Source organism: Lepisma saccharinum, chromosome 9 (assembly GCF_977018435.1).
Source record: "Lepisma saccharinum chromosome 9, izLepSacc3.1, whole genome shotgun sequence".
Taxonomy (NCBI): Eukaryota; Metazoa; Arthropoda; class Insecta; order Zygentoma; family Lepismatidae; genus Lepisma; species Lepisma saccharinum.
Genome location: NC_139237.1, coordinates 75,879,706 through 75,900,621, shown reverse-complemented (window position 1 = coordinate 75,900,621; position 20,916 = coordinate 75,879,706). Strand labels below are relative to the sequence as shown.

The 20,916-nt window shown below is 39.1% G+C and overlaps 1 protein-coding gene across 1 annotated transcript in view; it reads right to left on the bottom strand.

Annotated features, from left to right (window-relative positions):
- Nucleotides 1-20,916, bottom strand: part of sprt (PDZ domain-containing protein sprite) — a 130,352-nt gene that overhangs the window by 80,981 nt on the left and 28,455 nt on the right. The window contains exon 2 of the mRNA XM_083128426.1: nucleotides 1,005-1,149. Within this exon, the coding sequence (XP_082984552.1) occupies nucleotides 1,005-1,063 (59 nt within the window). The 5' untranslated portion in view covers nucleotides 1,064-1,149. The remainder of the gene's footprint in view (nucleotides 1-1,004; nucleotides 1,150-20,916) is intronic.

Sequence of the window (20,916 nt, the reverse complement as noted above, 5' to 3'; positions counted from 1 at the left end):
ATATCATTTACAAAAAAAAAACACTATATAAAATTTTATATTTATATTCTTCATTCTTCCATTAAAGAAAATATTCAATTTAGATTTTTGTTGTTTCTTTGATACTGTTTCTACCCGACGAACTGTATCTTGGATGACTACCGTGACTACCTCCCTATGCACTATATTTAACCTATTTTTTACTACTTTTCACAAACGCTGATATGGGTATATTAAACTAACTGAAATTAGTACAATGACACTGAAGGATCTTAGCATGTGTTTTAACACGTTACATTTTAGGAATTTAAATGCGTAGGCTTCATTTTAAATTTACGTATCATCAGACAATATATTATTTAGTAAACGCAAGTAGTGTGTAGTGAGTTACAAAAGTTCGAATACCGGGTAAAGCATTTCTGTTACTTGCCTTTGCGAAATATAGAAGAAAAAAACAACAGCCATGGTGAAAATGCGAAAATATTATCACATTGTCCAAACACTTACAAGAATCAATGCAACATGTGTTAACTTGAGGTACAGACGAAAAAGCGACTAAATTAGCTACAGGTTTTCTTCCGTATGCTCCTCCCCTACGCTCTATTCATTCCTACTTTTACTGACTTTGTGCACAAAGAAATACCAGTCCTTTTAAGCAGTAAATAAGGTTGTAAACCTTCCCCGGAAAACTTCATTCAATGAAAAAGAACCCCTGCTATGTGTTTTCTACCCGCTGGCTGCGACATTTGCTCACCAGATGACGTAATGCGCTGGAAGGGACGAAAGTCGTCCGCCGGATGAGCCAACCTACTAGTCTTAGAACCATGGGCCTAATCCTCTCTCGCGTTATGTCGTTCCTGTATGTTTGACTTGGTCTCTGACATCACTTATTTCTACGGCGGAATTGTTCGAGGTTCATTTGGTCTTGTATGCACCCATTCTGTAGGTGCCAGTACCTCCAAAGTAGGTCTTACTTCTGAAAAAGAAACATTCAGATAAGAAATGGAGCATGCTTTTAAACTTACCGGATCCCTTTTCCATAACGACGTATATTTCCTTCGCTAAGGTGTGTTGGAGATTCCATTTCCAGTGCAAACTTTATTCACATCTCTACATCACACTTCGCATGTATCACCATATTTTATTTTTCCCTCATCCTCACGTGCTGACCTAAAAAAACAAGGAAAAAGTCATCAGAGAAAAACCAACAAGTGTTACTCAGTGCTTATATAAACACGTACCATAATTACTATATGCATATATGTTTGCAAACGTTATGCCTAGATTTTTATCATAAACTGTGCCAAGAAATCTAAATAACAATCCTTGGTACAGTTTATATTTTAAAAATTGGCACGTTTGTGCTATGATGTAAACAAGTGCATATTGTGTCCATCCAAGGCTGGGTGTATAACTATAATATATATATATATATATATATATATATATATATATATATATATATATATATACATATATATACACATACATATATATATATATGTGTGTGTGTGTGTGGGTGTGTGTGTGTGTGTGTGTGTGTGTGTGTGTGTGTGTGTGTATGATTTTTTTCTCCATCGTCGATCAGGGTTCGATCTCGCTACCGAAGTTTCCAGGTTAAAGTCTCGGTCAGAGCATGGTCAACAATTTAATCTAATTATCACTCATCCTCATCTCATGGTTAACCCAAAGTGGCAGAAAATCGACGTCAAAATAAGAAATACAAAATGTGTTTGAATCTGAATTAGCTATACAATGTGCATCCACCGGAGATCAAACACATGACTCTGATTACAAGCCGACAACGTTGCGATTACACCATTAGGCTCCATAAAGGGTGCGAAATCCTTGGAAAGTGTGTGCGTAGAAAAACCTCCCTATCTCTCACCATATATTTATGTAAGCGACATTACCCTATGCCATATCTTTCTTGTTAAAAAAATTAAGTCCCTCTTGGGTAATTTTAGTGCGGATATATTTTAGGATGAGGTCGCTAATGGCGGGAAATCCCTTCGTCTTCAGCTGGGCCCTAAGTAGTAGCTGTGTTAACAAGCACTTACATTCCACTCGATAAAACAATCTGTCAATACTCTTCAAACTCCACAAACCACTTGACGGTCTCTTCAATGCATTCGTGCTTTGTTTTTTAACTTTTCTTTACGGGTGCAACATTTCAAGTGAAGTGTCTTTCAGTGGCTGCGATGCCGACTTCACCTCCCCATCCTCCCTGCAGAACTGAAGATATGATATGTAGATATGTAAATAGAGTTTCATAATATTTCTATGCAGTTTCCTGTATCTAAGCGTAAGGCACAGGCTGATTACTTTCGAAACATCCCCAGATGAGTGCTCAAGTAGAGATAGCGAGCCTAGTGGGCGTGCAGAGCATGGCCAAGATGGTTAGCAATAGGTGCTGGATTGAGATGACGTCAGCGGCTCGCTTGCTGATTGGGGGCTTCGGTAGTTAGGACTCGCATCCAGACTACAAATGCAAAACAGTCAGCTCTGTTACGAAAACAATCTCAATCTACCACACTACTCGTTTTTGTTAGATAAACTATAAAAATCAAAGTTTGTTATTTTTTCACATAATAAATCCTATGACGCAGAGCGTATCATGGACACCTCATCCGGGCAAATGGAAACAGTCGGTCAGGTCACTGAAAGCGTGATTTAGCTCCATTTTAATCATCTGGCTTGGCAACACTGCATTGTAGATGAGAAAGTCCGTTAATTATTATCCGAGACGCTTCATTAGGCTAATTCGTGTCACTCTTTAACTCCAGTACGAGTACAACACGGCTAACAAAAGAGCTCCAATCGTCTGAACAGTTGTTCTCGGCTTGAAATCAGATTTATTCTGCAAGTCACTTACTCAACTGACAACCACGCTTCTCTCCGCGCAAGTGAAAGTTGGACAACAAACATTGTCAGTTCAGATCTACAAAACGCCACGCTTTTTTCTTCTATTGTCTTCTTGTTACACTTTCGAAGTGTTGAGTTTCAAGTCAAACAAAAATTGCATGAGTTTACTTCGTCAATGAGGTCTATGTGATATTAACCTTCACATTATGTGATGTTCATATATATAGGGTCAACGAAGTTAGTAATAAGGTATGTTTTATACACCGTATATTGATACACTTGTAGGTTAAATTGCACCTTTTGAAAATATGCTGTATAAAGAAATAAACTGCCGGAGTACTAAGTGAGGTCTGAGGTGAGTGTATATTTACTGGCCTCAGTGGACTGAAAACACATCAGGATACTGCTTGTGTAAAGGGAGGTGATTTTTCGTGTGTAAAATTCACATCTAATTTTCTCTGTTTCGCACTGCCTTATTTCTTTTATGTTGCAATGTGTGCGTCTAGTGTCGCATTGCATGTTTCTTTGTTTCAATATTAATACCGCAGTAAACTGCGTCTCTCTCTCTCTATCTGTGTGTGTGCGTGTAGCGTAAATGTGATCCTATCAGAAGCACTCGTGGAAACGCCCCTGTGGGAAAAATTAAACAATGACTGTGCCCTTCGCTCGACCAGTCCGTCCTCTCATCACCCTATCCCAGCAAATAATTTATTTCTATATTTAAGTTATTTCATGTTGCTTTTCTACTTATTGGGTTAGTCGCCACGATGAGGATGAAATGATTGATGGGACAAACCATGATATATCCGTGCCTTACCTTGGGTTCGAACCAGGTCAAAATTATTGGGGGGGCTCTGATCACTGAAATAAAGTATTGAATGACTCCCTCTCTCTCTTTCTTAAGTTTTGGTCTCAGTGTTCGGAATCTCATAAAAGCCCATGAATTCGTCAAAAATATCAACATTTTTATTCACAGTTCGAATGCAGAATATTAATTGTCCATGTATGGATATGTCACAAGTTTCGTCAACCATAATAGCAAATTATTCCCGACTTTTAATATCTGCTACCACGGAGCGCAAAACAGATCTCCCTAATATATCAATGATCTCGTTCTGAATGTTATGTGAGAGCCATTTGTAGCCCAAACGTCCCATCCACTACCCTAGTTCAAGCACATCGTCTTTTGAAACTTTTTTTAGTAAAAATTTTAACAATACTCATAATTACATACTTAGTATATAATAATAAGTCATGTGTTATGCTGTCTCTGGTCATAGCCCCCCAAAGTTGATTTTTTAGCGGTCTCAGCCCCCCAAATTGATGGTCTAGAACATTTCAAATGTGTATTTAGAGTTAAGTTCATGTGGCACAACTCAGAGTAAACTAACTTTACAAGAGAAGCAAAATAATACATTAGATCCTCTTAAGCAAAATTATTTGGGGGGCTCTGCCCCCACATCGTTAACATTGGGGGGGGGGGTCTCGAGCCCCCTCAAGCCCCATGGAGTCGGCGCCTATGGTTCGAACCTGGTACAGTTGAATTCGTATCTTATGCTGACCACTCCGTCACGGTATAGCCGACTTCTAGCAAACAGGAAAAATCACATAAGTAACTGCTCCTTTAGCCCAACCATGGATATCTTGTATAGTATATAGGAGTGGCAATCATTAGTGTTGTGAAAGGAGGGGGGGCATCTTCTCTGGAAATTGACATCGTTCATCTCAGGTTACGAAAAAAGCAGAAAGCTTGTTATTTCTATAGTTCATAACGGGGAGAAAATTCAGTTAGTCGTATTCGAACAGAGTAACCAAAGAAAAATCTACGTTAGATCGAAAAAAAATGGCCGTAAAACAGATCCAGGTTATGTTTTCACATTCTGCCATTTAAACAAAACAATAAATGGTTAAACAAAATTAGAGATTTATGTGGGAGAGCATAAACTTTATGTATAAAATTTCCCCCAAACTTGTGAAGCTTTTTTCTGGAACGAGCTGTGTAAAGTTAATAAAAAATAGAATAAAGTACACTAACTGCACGGAGTGTTTAAAACAATAAAGAAGAACAGTTATGTTGGATATTCCACTCATCTGATGAATCAAGTAGATAAATCTCCCCAATAATAATAATAATAATAAAAATAATGATGATGATGATAATAATATAATTTGCAATACAATTGGTTTATTTGTATTTGTTTATAACAGTTATATAATAATAACCATGATGTTATTGTTATTTTTTGTACTATTCAAGTTGTATCAAAGGTCTGTCCCCCCCCCCTACAAACATTTCTGGCGACGGCATGGTGGCATTCCGCTTTCCATACCATTGGTGGTTGCATTTTTTCACATAGGAATGAGGCAGCTCCCTTTCTCGTCAAAGAGGATAATTATACTAGAAGTGGCTAACACGTGATAGTAGCGCAAAACTCGATTCGAGTGTTTTTTTTGGGGGGGGGCTCTATTTATCCAAACATTTTTTTGAAACCTGCCGCTCACTGTGATCTTCCACCGTCAAAGCGATTCAAGAACTTCAGAGAAGGGGGAATAGGAGAATGAAAAGATATAGGAGTGGCAGCTTCCTGAATTACTCCACGTTTTTGCTTCACTTCTTATTACGTTTTTTCGACGGTTTCCATGTGTAGAAACTTGTTCGGTTGTCAAGGGAGATCACGAACAAAACTTCTTTTATTCGCTATTCCTAGAGACCCGTTATGTCCGTTTCAAGAGCTACCCTATACAGTCCGTTACGCCTTTACTGGTCAGAGTTAGGCAGTGGCGTGCTCAGAATTTACGAAACTGGGAGGGGGGTATACTTTTTTAGTGGTCAGTCCTCATTCTGCCATCTTCTTCAAACTTTGATGTTCTTCTTTTAAGAATACTGGGCCAAAGGGAGAGGTTATAACACCACCAAACCCTCATTGGGCACGCCACTGGAGTTAGACTGGAAAAATCTTAGTTATGATACAACATGTCTGTTATTGTACTAAGTAGCCACAATCTTAATATATTAAAGAGTTGCTCCTCATCAACAACGCACAGCCCCTGGATATAGAAACCTGAAAGTTTCGGGATGTCTTCGTGATGCTGATTTGATTTTTCCTATTTAGTGTCTTTTTTTTTGTAATTTTTGGCTAATCGCGACGATGAGGGCGAGTGATGATGTAATGAAATTGATGAAGGGACACTCACAAAGAATACCCATGCCCAGGATTCGAACCCGAGACCTCTTTCGTCGTGGCGCTCTGTGCTAACCACTCCGCCACGCAGATCCGCAGGACGTAAGGACCCACTAAGATGAGATTTTCTGAAATGCAAACCCTAAGGGAGGAGGGGGGTAAGAGCGTTTGTACAAAAAGAACCGGGAGTAATGAACACGCCTATCCTACAAATATACAACATATAGCTAAACATAATTCAACACGGGCAAAACCGTCGGCCTGTCGCTAATTAAACATGATGTCTACGAGATTTATTCCTGAAATCCTATCATATTTGTGCAGGTTAAAAAGTTTTTTTAAAAAAACTAAACTTTATATCGAATCATAGGTGTAGTGTCAGGTACACTGGAGCAATAGCCCCCAAAATTTTCAGGTTTATTAACATTTACAAGTTATTTTTATTTGAATTATTTTTGTTAACCTCCTTGGATCTGAGGAACAAGGAAATAAAGAGTATTTTTTACGATTTCTTAATTGCAGCAGTTGTATAGCAAACTAGGCTTGAATACTATTTTTAATGGGATGCAAAACTATTCGATTCTTCTGCCATCCCCCAAAGTTTGGCCGCAAGTTACGCCCATGTAGATCCTTTAGGAAAACTATGTACTGTCATCACTTGTCCAAATGTTAACATCTACCCTGTGTGCACAAGTCACAAATGTAATACAAAAAAAAAAGACATTCAAGCGAGCTATAAAACAGATCCTAAAACATGACCAAACAGAACAAAGGAAAAGTAGAAGTTGGTGAAACTCGGGGACTTTTCTGCATGCGAAAGGTTACAAATTTCTCCCCAGTCTTCCATAGGCGTTCACTTTCTCCCAGCAGCGTGCAACATATGACCTCCACGCTCTCATTTCATATTCCAAAATCCAGCGAAGCTTGTCTCCTCCTTCCTCCATTGGCACCTGCCCGTGGTCATTGCCTCGGCCGAACCCTCAATGGAAGAAGAAATTGCCATTTTTTGTACCGCTGTGGACTTATTGACATGAGAATTTTGATTCACAAGTTCTAGCCATCATAAGAAAATGCTGTCGTGAAGAAATATACATTTTCTTCTTCTCCCAACGACAATGGGAAGATAAACAAATCATGTAAAGCTTGTTGCGCATATAACTGCATTTCCTACAGGTGGCTGAATAGAGCATCAAGCTGGCTTTCTGCCGTTCTGCATCGGCGTTCGCTACTTGTTTTTGGGGTGGCCCTCCCAGCGGGGGGTGGGGAAGAGGGAGGGAAGGGTTCTTTCACGCCCTTTGTTTTAAGTTCCGCAGTACGCACCCACAACATTTCCTCAGTGGCAGTAATAATAAACCATGGAACAAGGTTTTATGTTTTATATATTGTGATAAAATAGCTCAATTTTTATGGTGTCGTGTCGTTTGCGCCGAGGCTTCTTATCGGTTCATTTCCGCCGTGACATATGTCAAGACCTTCCTTGGCTGGTTTTCCCACAATCCAGAGTGTCATCACCGCCGCGCGCACGTGTGTTTATGGGCACATTGTGCATAGTGCATAAAGTGGACTTAAAACATAAAATCAAACGTGTGTTTATGACGATGCACAGCTGTGTTTACACTGAAATGTTAAACCTATCCAGAGAGTCAAATATGACTTTTCTTTACTTATTTCAAAAGACGTTACACAGGATTACTTGTATTAATTTTATTCCACAACAGAAAATACATAAATCAGTATCAGCCTATTAACTATTAATCATTTATCGTTAATCGTCAAAAAAAATTGTAAATACAGTATTGTTAAAATATTGAAAGCATTCTAGAAGTACTACGTAAATGTACACTTTGGAAGCAACATAAATGTGCCAATCTATTACACTTAATTATTATACACTACATAAAATCGTCAAAACATTATAAATACAGTGTAATTTTTTGCAAACATTATATACGTAATAGCTACGTATATATAAACACAATATTTCGATACACTTGCACAACAACAATACAAACGTTATTTGAGTTCTTTCCACGCGTTGTTTCTATCATTTCCATATTCTCAGCCATCTTGTCGTCTCTCTCAAGTCTCAGTTTTACATAAATACTAATTTCCCCTTTTTTTTAATGCAGATCCCTCATATATACTTTCATCTTACATTCACTTACCAATCACCTTCTTTTTCAATTGAAGATAAACACAGCTGGACCTGGGCAACGTCATAGACACACGTGCGTGCGGCGGTAATGACACTCCGGATTGTGGGAAAACCCACCAAGGAAGGTCTTGACATATGTCGCGGCGGAAATGAACAAATAAGAACCCTCGGCGTAAATGACTGGGCGCAAACGACACGGACTCAATTTTTATTCTTAGCGAGAAAAATCATATTCAAACTTCAGGTTCAGTTCCGATTGGAATCTCTCTCTCGGCCGACCTCCGTGGCAGAGTGGCTAGCACAGCGCTCTACGACGCCAGGTGTCCTGGTTTCGAATCTTGGCATGGCTGTTCTTTGTGAGTGTCCCTTTATCACTTCCTTCATATCATCATTCATCTTCATCTTCGGGACTTGCCAAAAGTGGCAGAACAGCGAAGTAAAATAAACATAATCAATCAATCAAACCGATTGGCCCCTCTGAAATATAACAGATGTTTTAAACGAATATTTAAAAACAAGTTGGTTTAATATTGTTATTGTATTGCTTTCATAATAACTACTCAAAATGTTCATACATGATCGTGCATCCACACATACATTTCATTCGTTAAAAGCAAATGCTATTAGTTTTATTCCCTCCTATAAGGTGCCTGTACAGCGTAGTGTTGCGTACCGCCAGCGAAAAAGCACTGTGTGCATAGACGTCTACAGTTAGAGGCGAGCAAACCATTTTTTATGAGAAGGAAAATTGATTGTTTTGGGTATTGTACTAATTAACTTAACTTTATTTTTGTTATTGAGCTCGACCCCGCCCCCACGCCTGACGCCAATGTTTAGGGTATCTTTTAATGATTCCTTACAACAGCAATTCTATCCTGACTTACAAAGGAGCCAAAATTCGAATCCAGAACCTTTGATTACGAGAGTAACTGTAACGGCAACGCTTTAATTTTTGAAGAAAAGTAAAGAGTACTCTTTGGGGGGGGGGAGCCTGACTTTGGGTTTACGGCTCACGATGCACCACATTGGCAAGAACTGTGAACTGTTTCACATAAATCGAATCCGTTTTTTGGGAACAGTCCACTGCAAAAAGTTCACTCCGAAGAATCGAATCACCGATGCTACAGGAAGCAATCAAACGGAAAATACCACTTGTCCAGCAAGAATGAAGCAAAGGAATGAAAATAATATTAATTTAGGACTCAAAAACAGGTCCGTAATTGCTGTAATGCACCAAGAAAATCGCAAACCATCTTGCATACCCTTGAGGGACACCCTCCCTTGTGCGAATCAAAGAATAACAGAGCGGCAACGTGATCCGATTTAAACTAATACACACGTGTGCATGAAAAATAAAGCAACAGAAAAACCGGATGTTTAACCTTGGTGTATCCTCGGGGTATTTCTCTGACCTCCATTTTCTCAACTTCCTCTGTGATTTGTTTCTTGCCCCAGGTGGCCAATTCAACGGGAACAGCGCCACTTGCTTGCTTTTCTTTCCTTGCTCTAAGTGGGTGATTTGCGAGCCATTACTGGCCTTTTGGTATGTTCTCGCAAGGTTAAATGGGGAAAATTATTAATATTCTTACACCGAGGAAGGATATTTTGTAGTTTTTATTGTTGCATCATATGTTACACTCCAACACCTTCAACCAGCCTCCTCCCAAACATATTTTTATATAAACACTAGTTGATTACCCGGCATTGCCCGGGTATTTATTTATCCCATCTTCTATTAGTGTAAAATGTAACTAATTTGATTTACAGGTATTGAAAAGTATAAGTACAGTATAAAGTAATCAAACGTCTCGAACGCCTGGAGCAATTTCAACCAAACTTGGTACACACATGAAAATTGCAATCGTGAATGTCACCAATTAGCTTAGCGACTCCGAAAACTATTAATTCGACACTAATGTAGGACATTTTTGACATTTTATTTTTCACCCCCCTCTCATCCCCATGCCGATAGGTGATGAACTTGGAGTTGAACGGCATTGCGAATGTCACTATTCATCTTAGCGACCCCGAAAAATATGAATTCAACATTAATATCGGTCGTTTTTGATTATTTTTACATGTCACCCCTTCCCACCCCCACTCCTAGAGGAACCAGAGGTGTCTTACCACCACAGTATTTCTTTCCAGACTATAAGTCATACGTGTACCAAGTTTGGTTGAAATTGCTCCAGGCGTTCGAGAGTTATGCCGGAACAAAGTTACATACATACATTTAGATTAGTATTGGTCAGTCTAAATAGACTCGTTGTTGAATTCTGACAATTTCTATCCCTGTATATTATACTTAGGTTACCATTTACCTTTTCTATATTTTTATTTGTGTTTTATGGGTAGTATATCGAGAGAGCATGTATTGGATGAACCTCAAAATATGTTATCATGCATTACCTAACCTACCCTAACCTAATGTAAATTTACATAACGCCGGTAATACTGCATGGGACCACTTTCGCTCACTTCACCCACAATCATCTATATCATTTTTATATATCTCTCTGTGTATTGGTAGGGTTACCAGACGTCCGGTTTTTTCCGGACATGTCCTACATTTTAGCCTTATGTCCGGCGTCCGGGAGGAATTTGAAAATTGTCATAGATGTCCTACATTTTGAGCGTCACATAATATTAATTGTGAAAATACGTGTTTCAGTTGAACAAAAAAGAAATCATACAAGTTACAAGTCTATGAATTGCGTTCCCAAACTCAATGGTGAACTTTATTTTGATTCAGTTATTGTCCAAAAAGAAAATAAAAGTTTCTGCTAGAACAAAAACGGAAGCAATTGATGAACAAGCTTTTTGGGCCGTATTCTGATGATGTCACTGTTCAATGCCTGAGAAAATTTCTTGCCTTGGAGTTTATACTGATGGAACAAGGTGTTTCCCATTCTTATTCAATATTTTGATTGTAACGCAGGGCCTCTGCAGGGGCTATAGAGAACAAAGATGTTGATCTAAAAAATACTCAAGGTGAAACTTCTGGAAACATTTCAAATTACGGTAATTGCTGAATATTTGTTTGCCATTCCAGGTCATAATATGAAAGTACTTTCATTACCATCAGCACAACGGAGTCATGGGAGAATTTGTTTTTCAAGTAGTCTGTAAAAAGTTTGGTATTGGGTTCAAAGAGTTTGATTGTTCAGTCGCTCATAAATATATTTTGACTAAACCTAACATTCTGATAAAAATTGGCTCCTCTGAGAAGTACAAGTTAAAACATGTGTAGTGAAAAGTGTATTGTTTAGTATTGATTATAAATTTGGAAAATTTGCATTAAAGAATTCATTAAGAAATCATATTTTTTTTAAAGGTGAAAAGTGTAAATTTTACATTAATTTCTAACGTGTTCTACAAATGTGTATTATTTATTGTGAATGTTTTGTGTTCTACATTTTGTCTTAAAGTCCTACATTTTGGGACATTATGTTCTACTTTTCCCTTATAGCGATCTGGTAACCCATTACCACAAACATATTATGGTTATACGTGCACTTCTGGGTTTCGAGTGTATACCGCTCGTTTTGCCTGTTCGAATGTTATTCGATCGAGGGAAGAAGATTTCAATTCCGTACGCTATCTAGCGTCGTCCGTGCGCACTATTTGGTACTCGAGCGAGATGCTCTTCCCTAACTCCTGTTCCCATTGACATCCCATTTTCAAATTTTGTACAGTTACTGAGTATTATGGCATGTATATTTTTTAAAAAAATAGAAGACCCGTTTTTGAGAAAACTGCTAGCAAAATTTTCATTACGGCATCTTCATAATCCCCTCCCCCAGGCCCGTAGCCAGGATTTTATTTTGGGGAGGGGGCTCATCCCTTATCAGCACAAACGTCGCCAGAAATATTTGTTGAAGGGGCAGGCCATTGATAAAACTTGATTAGTGGAAATAATAATGACAATAATAATTATACAAAAAAGTATTGTAAGTTATTAAAAATAAACCATTTTTAATCCAAATTTATTGTTTTTATTATTATATACATGGAAAGACTTTACTACTCGTTGTCCATTATTTTTTTACATTTGTGCAGTTATTGTAATGAAATTCATAGTTATTGTAATTTGTTATTAACTTTTACACATTCCGTTAAAAAATACTTTAAAAGTTAAGGCCAGATTTTACTCCTGAAGTTTATATTGTGTAACCTCTCACAAAGCAAACTTCAATATCTAATTTTGATAGCGTATAGTGGTATCCAAAGAATAAATGGATACACAAATTCCAAAATGCTATAATATAAGAATATACCTAGGTATAACCTGGTTGCTCTATTATACACTAAACTTTTTTCGATCTAATGTTTAATCCTGCTAAGGAAGTAAAATTAATTACCACTATATATGATTTAAATTAGATATTTGTAGGATTTCCGGGGGGCTTCAGCCCCCTTAGCCCTCCCCTGGCTACGTGCCTGTTCTCCCCTGACCCAGGCATGTAATATCCCGTGTGAAATATCTCTCTTCACAACCTTTCCAATGGCATTTGAATCACTTGTATAAGCGATTGCCGAAATCACATATTTTGCAACCCTTGTAATTTCGGAAATACCAAAGATATGGGTCTGCAACTTTGCACAGGTTCCTGCATCGGGTGGCACTTTAAATATATCAAATTTCAAATGAAAAGTGCCTCTTCATTGGTTGATTTCACATGGAGTGGTGATAAAATAAAAACTTTTGAAATAGTGTTGCTCACGAGAAGAGACATTTTCCGAGACGGGACAAACGAGGCACACCAAAGTCTCGTTTTGTCTTGTCTCATTGGAAACATTATTAAGCCACTGAAAATTTGCTATTAAGATCCACTCTACGCCGTAGAGTTAGGCAACACACATAACGCATTACGAGATAAGCGAGTATTTCTGGATCTCAAAGAAAGGTAAAGTTCCCCGTGCACTTGGCACAAAGCCACTAGGCATATAGGGGGATGTGGGAGATAGGGCCCCACACATTCTATCGATCTTTTTGGAGGTGATGTGTGTCATCAGTACCACTCTGCGGCCACCTTACACCCCCAGGATACCCATTTAATTGAGGCTGGCTGAGTCCCAGAGTCGCTTTATGCGGCAACAAGGCCGGGAAAATTCCGACCTTCGATCAGCCATCCCGGGAATCGAACCCGGGTCTCTTACGTATCAGCCAGACGCTCTACCGACTACACGACCGCAGCTCCATTTCATCCATTTCATATGACTGAACATTAGTAATAATGACGATAACACAATTATTTTTGCACTTAATTTGTGTATTTCTAAAACTTCCACTTTTCTTGGGTGTGTTATTAATATATAAATTTCATGATATTTTCAGCCAACATAGTATTTTGACCAATCCTGAGATTTTTCTTTCATTATAGAATTAGTGCAAAATGTTTATTAATCCAATGAAATGGGTTTGGACCCATTAAACCCTGTACCTAGCCATGATTACTAATATATATTTTATTCTTTCGGTCTATCAAATGTATATGTATTTAATTTTTAAAAAAATATGTGTATGGTACAGCGGGGGATGTTTCCTGCTGAAAAGGGAAATTTTGCCTTTTTGGAGGGAAATTACACGACAACCGATTACCATCACTAGTCTCATCTAGAGATCTGTAGTTTCCTATCACCCTCCTCACCCGTATGTCTCGAATACAATTGCCGTTGCTCAAACTCTCCTCAGCAGTTTCGTAGTTCCTTGTGGCTTCCCACAGGACGTCAATTCAAATTACACAACTCGACTGCCGACATAACAGTCCATGGCGCAACTTTCCTTTTCCATGATCGTTTGTCAACTGCAATCCACAACCCGGCATCGAGCATAATAATCATCGAGAGGGCCCCTTATTAGCATCGTGGATTCTCCCACATGCTGCATTTAGTGGAAACGAGCCGGTTCTTCCCACACTTGGAAAGTTCCGTAGTGGCGAGGTATGCAAGGCGTTATCTGGTGGGCGCACAGACTTGTGGGTCATGGGAACGACAGCAACAGGTTTCATGCGGGAGGGGTAGGTATTATGTGGCCGCATAGTAAATGATACGAGCTGCAGCACAGGCATATCACAAACGTAGAGAACCACGAAGAATTATAAAAGTTCCGTTTCTGAGAAAAGAACATGAAGTAATACCTCGGAAGACACCCCCGATGGAGTAATGGTAACCCTGTTCTAATCAAGGGCTGGAATCAATCTCCAATCAAGCACATTGATTCGGATCCTACTTTAAACTGTAGGTCCAGTCCCAATTATCCTATCTGAGCATAGAGTGGATCATTACTATGGATATGCTTTTCAATTCAAATTTTAACAAATTTAACCTCTCCTCCACCGACCTCCGTGGCGGAATGGTTAGTACAGCGGGTTCCGACGCCAGGGGTCCCGGATTCGAATCCCGGCCTGACCATGGGCGTTCTTTATGAGTGTCCCTTCATCAATTTCATCACTCATCCTCATCGTCGCGATTATCCAAAATTGGAAGAAAAGCGAAGTAAAATAAATCGATTCAACTGAGCATAGAGCGGATATAATTTTTTTTGCAGCAGACATGGGCGTCCGGAAGGGGGCAAGGGGGGGGGGCTGTAGCCCCCCCTGGAAAATGAAAGTCAACCAAAAATTATGTATTTCACACATATAATTTCATTTTAGCCACAATAATATGTGTTAATTATTGCATGAACATCATAAATTCAAATTTAAGCAATTTTTTTTTAGGGAACAACACTATTTTGGAGAACACGTGCCTTGTTTGCCCCCCTGGAAAAAAATACCTTCCTTGCCCCTCCCTGGAAAAAAAACCTGCGGACGTCCATGGCAGCAGACGAAGATTACTTGGGAGTGCAGAATTATATCAGACGCCAACTTGAAAAAATCAAGTAGGTGAAGGAAAATTTTTCAACCAGAGAGAAAGGTGGAATGTACGAGTAGGGGGAAAATTCCTGTTGATATATCACCCTGGCAATAAAAATTTACAACCAGGGATGTAGAATCCAGAGGGGAGGAATCCGTCTCATTCCCTTCTACGCTCTGATTGCCACGCAACTAGCCAGCAAAGGAATAAATCATTGCCTTAATAGTTGCTGTTACGTACAAATTATTTGGAATCGCATTTCGGTAATTGCCTCTGCATTTATCTCCGCAATATCAGGAAAATGTTCATATTTTGGATGTATATTTCTCTGAAAAAGATATTTCTGAAGTCTCTTACCGCTGCATGCTGTACTATTCGAACACTGATTGCGAGATATGCACTATGGTGTTGAAACGTAACACGATTTTAATCAAGAATTATCCCTGCTGCACTGCGGAGATCGTTCTTGGAACTTTACTTCAGCATTACAGCCCAAGCAGCATGCCATTACCCTGTAACAACTGCACCGTGATAGTAACAACTCCAGGACCCCTGCGTGAAGCAACAATCCACAAGAATCGCACGTGAAGAGAACGTTTTATATTGCAACAGTCCTCATTATGGAAAGGAGGGTGTGTAATTTCTGTTGGTAGCTACCTAGAGTGTAGAGTCCGGTTTTCCATCGAAAACAATGCCCTGTCTTACGGTCTTTTGTCTTCCTGTGTGAGAAGGAAATTTGAAATTCAAATCGAGTGTGGTCAACGCGGAAGACACGATGAGAACTGCGGAAAGGCTCTGGTTCTACTTGTCTCTGCTTCGTGGAAACGCATGGATCTCCGTTATGGCTGTGAAGGCCATCTCCGTAAAAGGAGGAACAAAGAGAATTCCGGAAAAAGACAATGAATCAATGGTAAAAAGGTAAAAGGTGCATGAAGGCACATTTAAGGGATGTGGGAGTAATGCCTCACACATTCTCGATCTCAGCCATTTTGGAGGTGATGTGATCAGCACCACGCTCCGGCCGCCTTTACCTCCCAGGGTTGCCTCCAGATACCCATTGATTTGAGGCTGTGAGCTCCAAAGCCGCTTTATGCGGAGACAAGGATTACTACCTTAGTTCATCCATCCCGGGAATCGAACCCGGGCCTCCCGTGTGGCAATCAGACGCCCTATCAACTTCTTTTTGTATATAAGGACGACCCCTAAGCGGCAGCCTTCCCCACATATCCAACTCACATCAATTTATCTCAATTCTCTTTTTCATTCAGGACAGACAAACACAAACATCCATGTCCAAATCCGGGACCCCTGGCGTCGTAGCGCGCTGTGCTGACCACTCTGCCACGGAGGTCGACTAGATCACTACGGCAATGAATGAAGGAATGACTATTTTAATTTACTTCCCTTTTGATTCATGGCGGAGGTGAGGATCTATGGTGATAAGATGATACTGATGAAAGAACAATCACAAACACACATGGACAGGATACAACAAAAGCTCTGCAGATGATAATGTGTGTGATGTGAGTGCAACAACGCAGGATGTCCTACGTGGTAGTGGGGTTGGCATTGCGTGCTTATGGGAAAGTCACCATCCCAAGAAAATGAGAGAGGGAAGAGGAAAAATGACTGTATTTTGTGCAATATTTTTACTGTAATTATGGTACACTATCGTCACTCAATCGGTAACTGACCGCCTACATTAACAGTTTCGACACCCCTGCTCTAGATTTCGTTCAATTGGAACAAGGCATGAGACATTAGCTATCCAGAGTAACAGCTGCTCAATGATGCTTTAATTCACGAGTAAAACAACAGACTGGCAGCCACTTTAGTAAATGGACCATTATTCACAAACAGAGCATCTCGCGAGATACCACCGCAGCTATATAAATTCTCGAGAGAGACAAACCAGACGGTCGTTGAAACTGCGAAAACTTGATTCCAATCTCCATCTCAGCGCCTCGACTGTCCGTGATAAAGAGGGCGGAGATAACTCACGACGAAGAACTATTCGGGAGAAACTCTGGAGATGTAAATCCGCGCGCCTTGGGCAATGGAAGCGCTTTGTGGATACCCGAGAAACCTGATTTTCAACACCTCGTAATATTCTTTCATGGCAGCGTGACCACAGGAAGAGTGCGGAGAAGGAAGTCTGATCTGACATTTCACCTAAATAAAAGTGGCTCGGTAACATAAAATGAGGATTCATTTAATCTCTGCAAGGTTGTCAAAATTTGGGGAACTCCCAACCGCAGAATGTGTAGAATGAAAATCTTGATGGGTGTAAAACCAGTGCCTGCATATTTCACATATATTATCACATTCTTCCACCACCTTGAATTCAACTTTAGATTATTTTCAGAAAGAGTCATGGGACTCCAGTAGTGTCTCGATAATCCAATGTTCCCCACAATCGGAGGCAAAATAATAAAAATATCCGAGTTTTCTTCTGTGGAGTGCTCAGATTTGCGAACGGAAACGATGCAACGTCCTCAAGCAGAAGACACTTGACCATTTCTTTAAAGTGCAAGTTAAATGTTGTTTAAATATTTTTTCTAACATTATTGTTACTACTATACTGAGCAATGTAATTGAAATATTCACATCCCCAATTTTTATATGTACTGTAGTTGTTGTTGTTACACTAAAAAAATATGAAACTGGGTTGCCATAAAAAATGGTAGAATATCCTAACTGTTGCAACATCTAATCGAGTGTTAATGGCCTTCCCTCCTTACTTGGTTCGGTTTGGCAGCAAATCATGTAAAAATACACCAAAGATGGTGGTAAATAATGCCAATTCCGCACATGGACGTCAGCAAAGGGGAAGGGGGGTCGAACGAGTCCGTTTTTCTTGAACAAGTTGTGTAAAAGTTAGTAAGAATAAAATAAGTATGCATTTCAGTACAGTAAGGATGTACAAAAATGAAACAATAGTGCTAGATGTTCACTTATTTGGTGGATCGAATAGAATAGTCTTCCCAAAGATGATACAATAATAATAATAATAAATGTGGAATGAAATGGGTTTATTTTATAAGTTCGTAACAGCTATTGTTTTATAATAATTATCATTGTTGTTATTTCTACTACCAGTTTTATCAACTGCGTAACCATGGCGACGACCATGCTTCCAAGGTGGCGAATTTATCGAACTCTTTCCGTGCGGGGTTGAATCACTTTCCCGGCCATCTCTCGAACGAAAGACAGCGAGGAAACGTAAAACGTCGCAGAGGAAGATTTCAATCACGGCATGTCCTGTGGAGGAAGAGGTGAATCTAAAGTGAATTGGATTTAAATCACGCGTACGTGATGTGACTCGCTACACAAGACCTCAGAAGCAACGTCTTCCGTCCGATCGTCTTGTTAGTCTCTTCTTCCTCGGAGGACAACTTTCAGCCGACCTCCTCCTGGGTGACCTGGATGGAATGCCGTGTTCGGAACGGACAGAGAAGCTCACGGTCGGGCACCCTAGGAGCATAAGGTGCGGCCAAGATGAGCGTATAAAGAACTGGTGAATATCAAGATTCCAGTGACGTCTGTCTCGCGGCCTAGAGCGACCGTCCTCGTTTTTCCAAAACTATCAAATAGGCCAGGTCCTTCTGTTTCCGTTCATTTTTCCCTTTATTTTCTTTACCCTACGTTCTCCGCTCAAATTGTACTCTCCATGGGCGTTCGCAAAGAGCCATGGACGTCGCCAGAACTTATTGTAAGGGGGGTCGGGCAATTGATTAAACTTGAATACTAAACATAATAACAATAATACGTATTTATTATTATCATGCTTATGATTATAAAATAATAACTTTTGTAAACCAAATAAACTAATTTTATTTATCTCCTTGTGAGATTTTTATATTCGATCCTCCAGATGAATGAATATCAAACGCAACTTTTTTCTTAAAATTTTTACTATATTTTATGCAGTTAATGTACTGAAATGCATAGTTATTCTATTTTGTTTTTAACTTTAACACACCCTGTTCAGAAAAAGCTTTAAATTTTAGCCACAGTATTTATTGTGTGATCTCTCGCATAAAATTCTAACTTTTGGGAGTTTGGAAACTGTGAAACAATTTTTTTCTTGTTTTTTTTTTTGTAGAATATGACAACAAACTGGTTCGTATATTTTACACTCATTTTTTTTTATTTAATGCATTTTACTTGTTTATTCTGTTCTAATAATAAGCAACTGGATTTCATTTCCGTTATTAACAATATTATTAACAAGCCAAATCAATGCTCTCTCTCTATTTGTGTGTGGAAAGGGGGGGGGACTCCCAGATGGCATAGTGGTGACGTCGTCACCTTGAGACGAGTCTGAGACCTGTCTCGTCGCGGTATCCCTAAAATGCATTCCAACCAGCAAAATATTCTAGACTACATCCGTTACAATGCGACACTGCTAGGGAGGCCTTCGATATCCACGAATTATTTGGTTATTTTATGAAAAACAACCTCTGTTTTCTACGAGTCAAATGTCTAAGCAAGCTAAGGAGAAATCGTTATTGGAAGAGATCCGTTCAATCCAAATCGATTCAACCGAATCATTGCAATGATTCGTTCAAGAGACTTTTTTCGACATCAATTCCTCACTGATGAGACCACACCGCTTACTTAAAAACATTTCCTTTTTCTCCCCAAGAACCCCGAATGTGATCTCCACGTCGTAGTTACAAATGTTTACTTTTATTACAGCTATTCTTCATTACCTCCAGGTTTCGGCAGAAGCTCTAATTTATAACCGTGTTCGAAGCAGAACCAGTCCGGACTTGCAAGAGTCGACACTCAATGAATCGGAACCGAGGATGTGTTTTTTTCTGGGCGAGAAGGGCGGGGACTTGAAACTAAATAACACTACTGCAACATGGAAGACAGAACCTGCTAATGTTTATTTCTTGCAAATCACTGTTGCAAACTCTTCGTTTATTTAGCAACATTTGGTATTACATTGAATGAAAGTATGCAGGCGAGGAAAACAGATGTGATTAAACTAGAGCAGGCAGTTAATGTCAGGATAAACAGATAAAGTACAGATTAAAGACTGAATCACACGAGGCTAGATTTCCTCCTGTATTTGCTGCTTGGACTTGGAGTATTTTTGTCTCGCACGGTACCCGTTACCGCACTTGGTAGACTTTGTTTCCACAAGGCATTGCGCAGAGCAGATATGCTAAAAACATGGACGAGTGACTTTGTGGGGGGGGGGCGTTAAAAAGAAGTTTGTTGTTCAATTAAAAATGTCAAACACCTAATACATTAGTCATATTAAACAATTTAATTATCGGATAATAAGATCTGTCGTGTTCAAATCTCATTGCTGTGGATAAATTAATAAATATTAATAAACACGAATGCACCTCATTTCTGCTCATTTATATATATTTTTTTAAAGTGCAACAAACACAAAAATAGCACAGTCAAGAGACAAAAACAGATTTTCCTTGCCACTCACAGATTTTCTTCACATGATCAAACGACGTTCACTCTGATTGGTTGCTGGGCAGGAACTTGCTTATGACCAGAAAACCAAATGATTAGGATAATTATCCTCAGTCTTATAGAATTCAAAATCAGTTGCTTTTGGCATAATTTCTCTCATTTTCCAATAACTAGGGCCGTTCCTAACAAGCCCGACAACTCCTCCCATAAGTACGTCTCTGATAATTACACAAATAGTAGTCAAATATTATTTATTTATTTATTGAGAAAATTCCAGATACAGCACAGGTGGCCATTTTACACTGAAATTGTCAACAATGAAAACGCAATAATAATAATAATAGTTTATTTTAAGTGTTGAGCACAGTATGAAACCTAATACAGCACTAATAATAATAATAATAATAATAATAATAATAAAAAGCAAAAAGA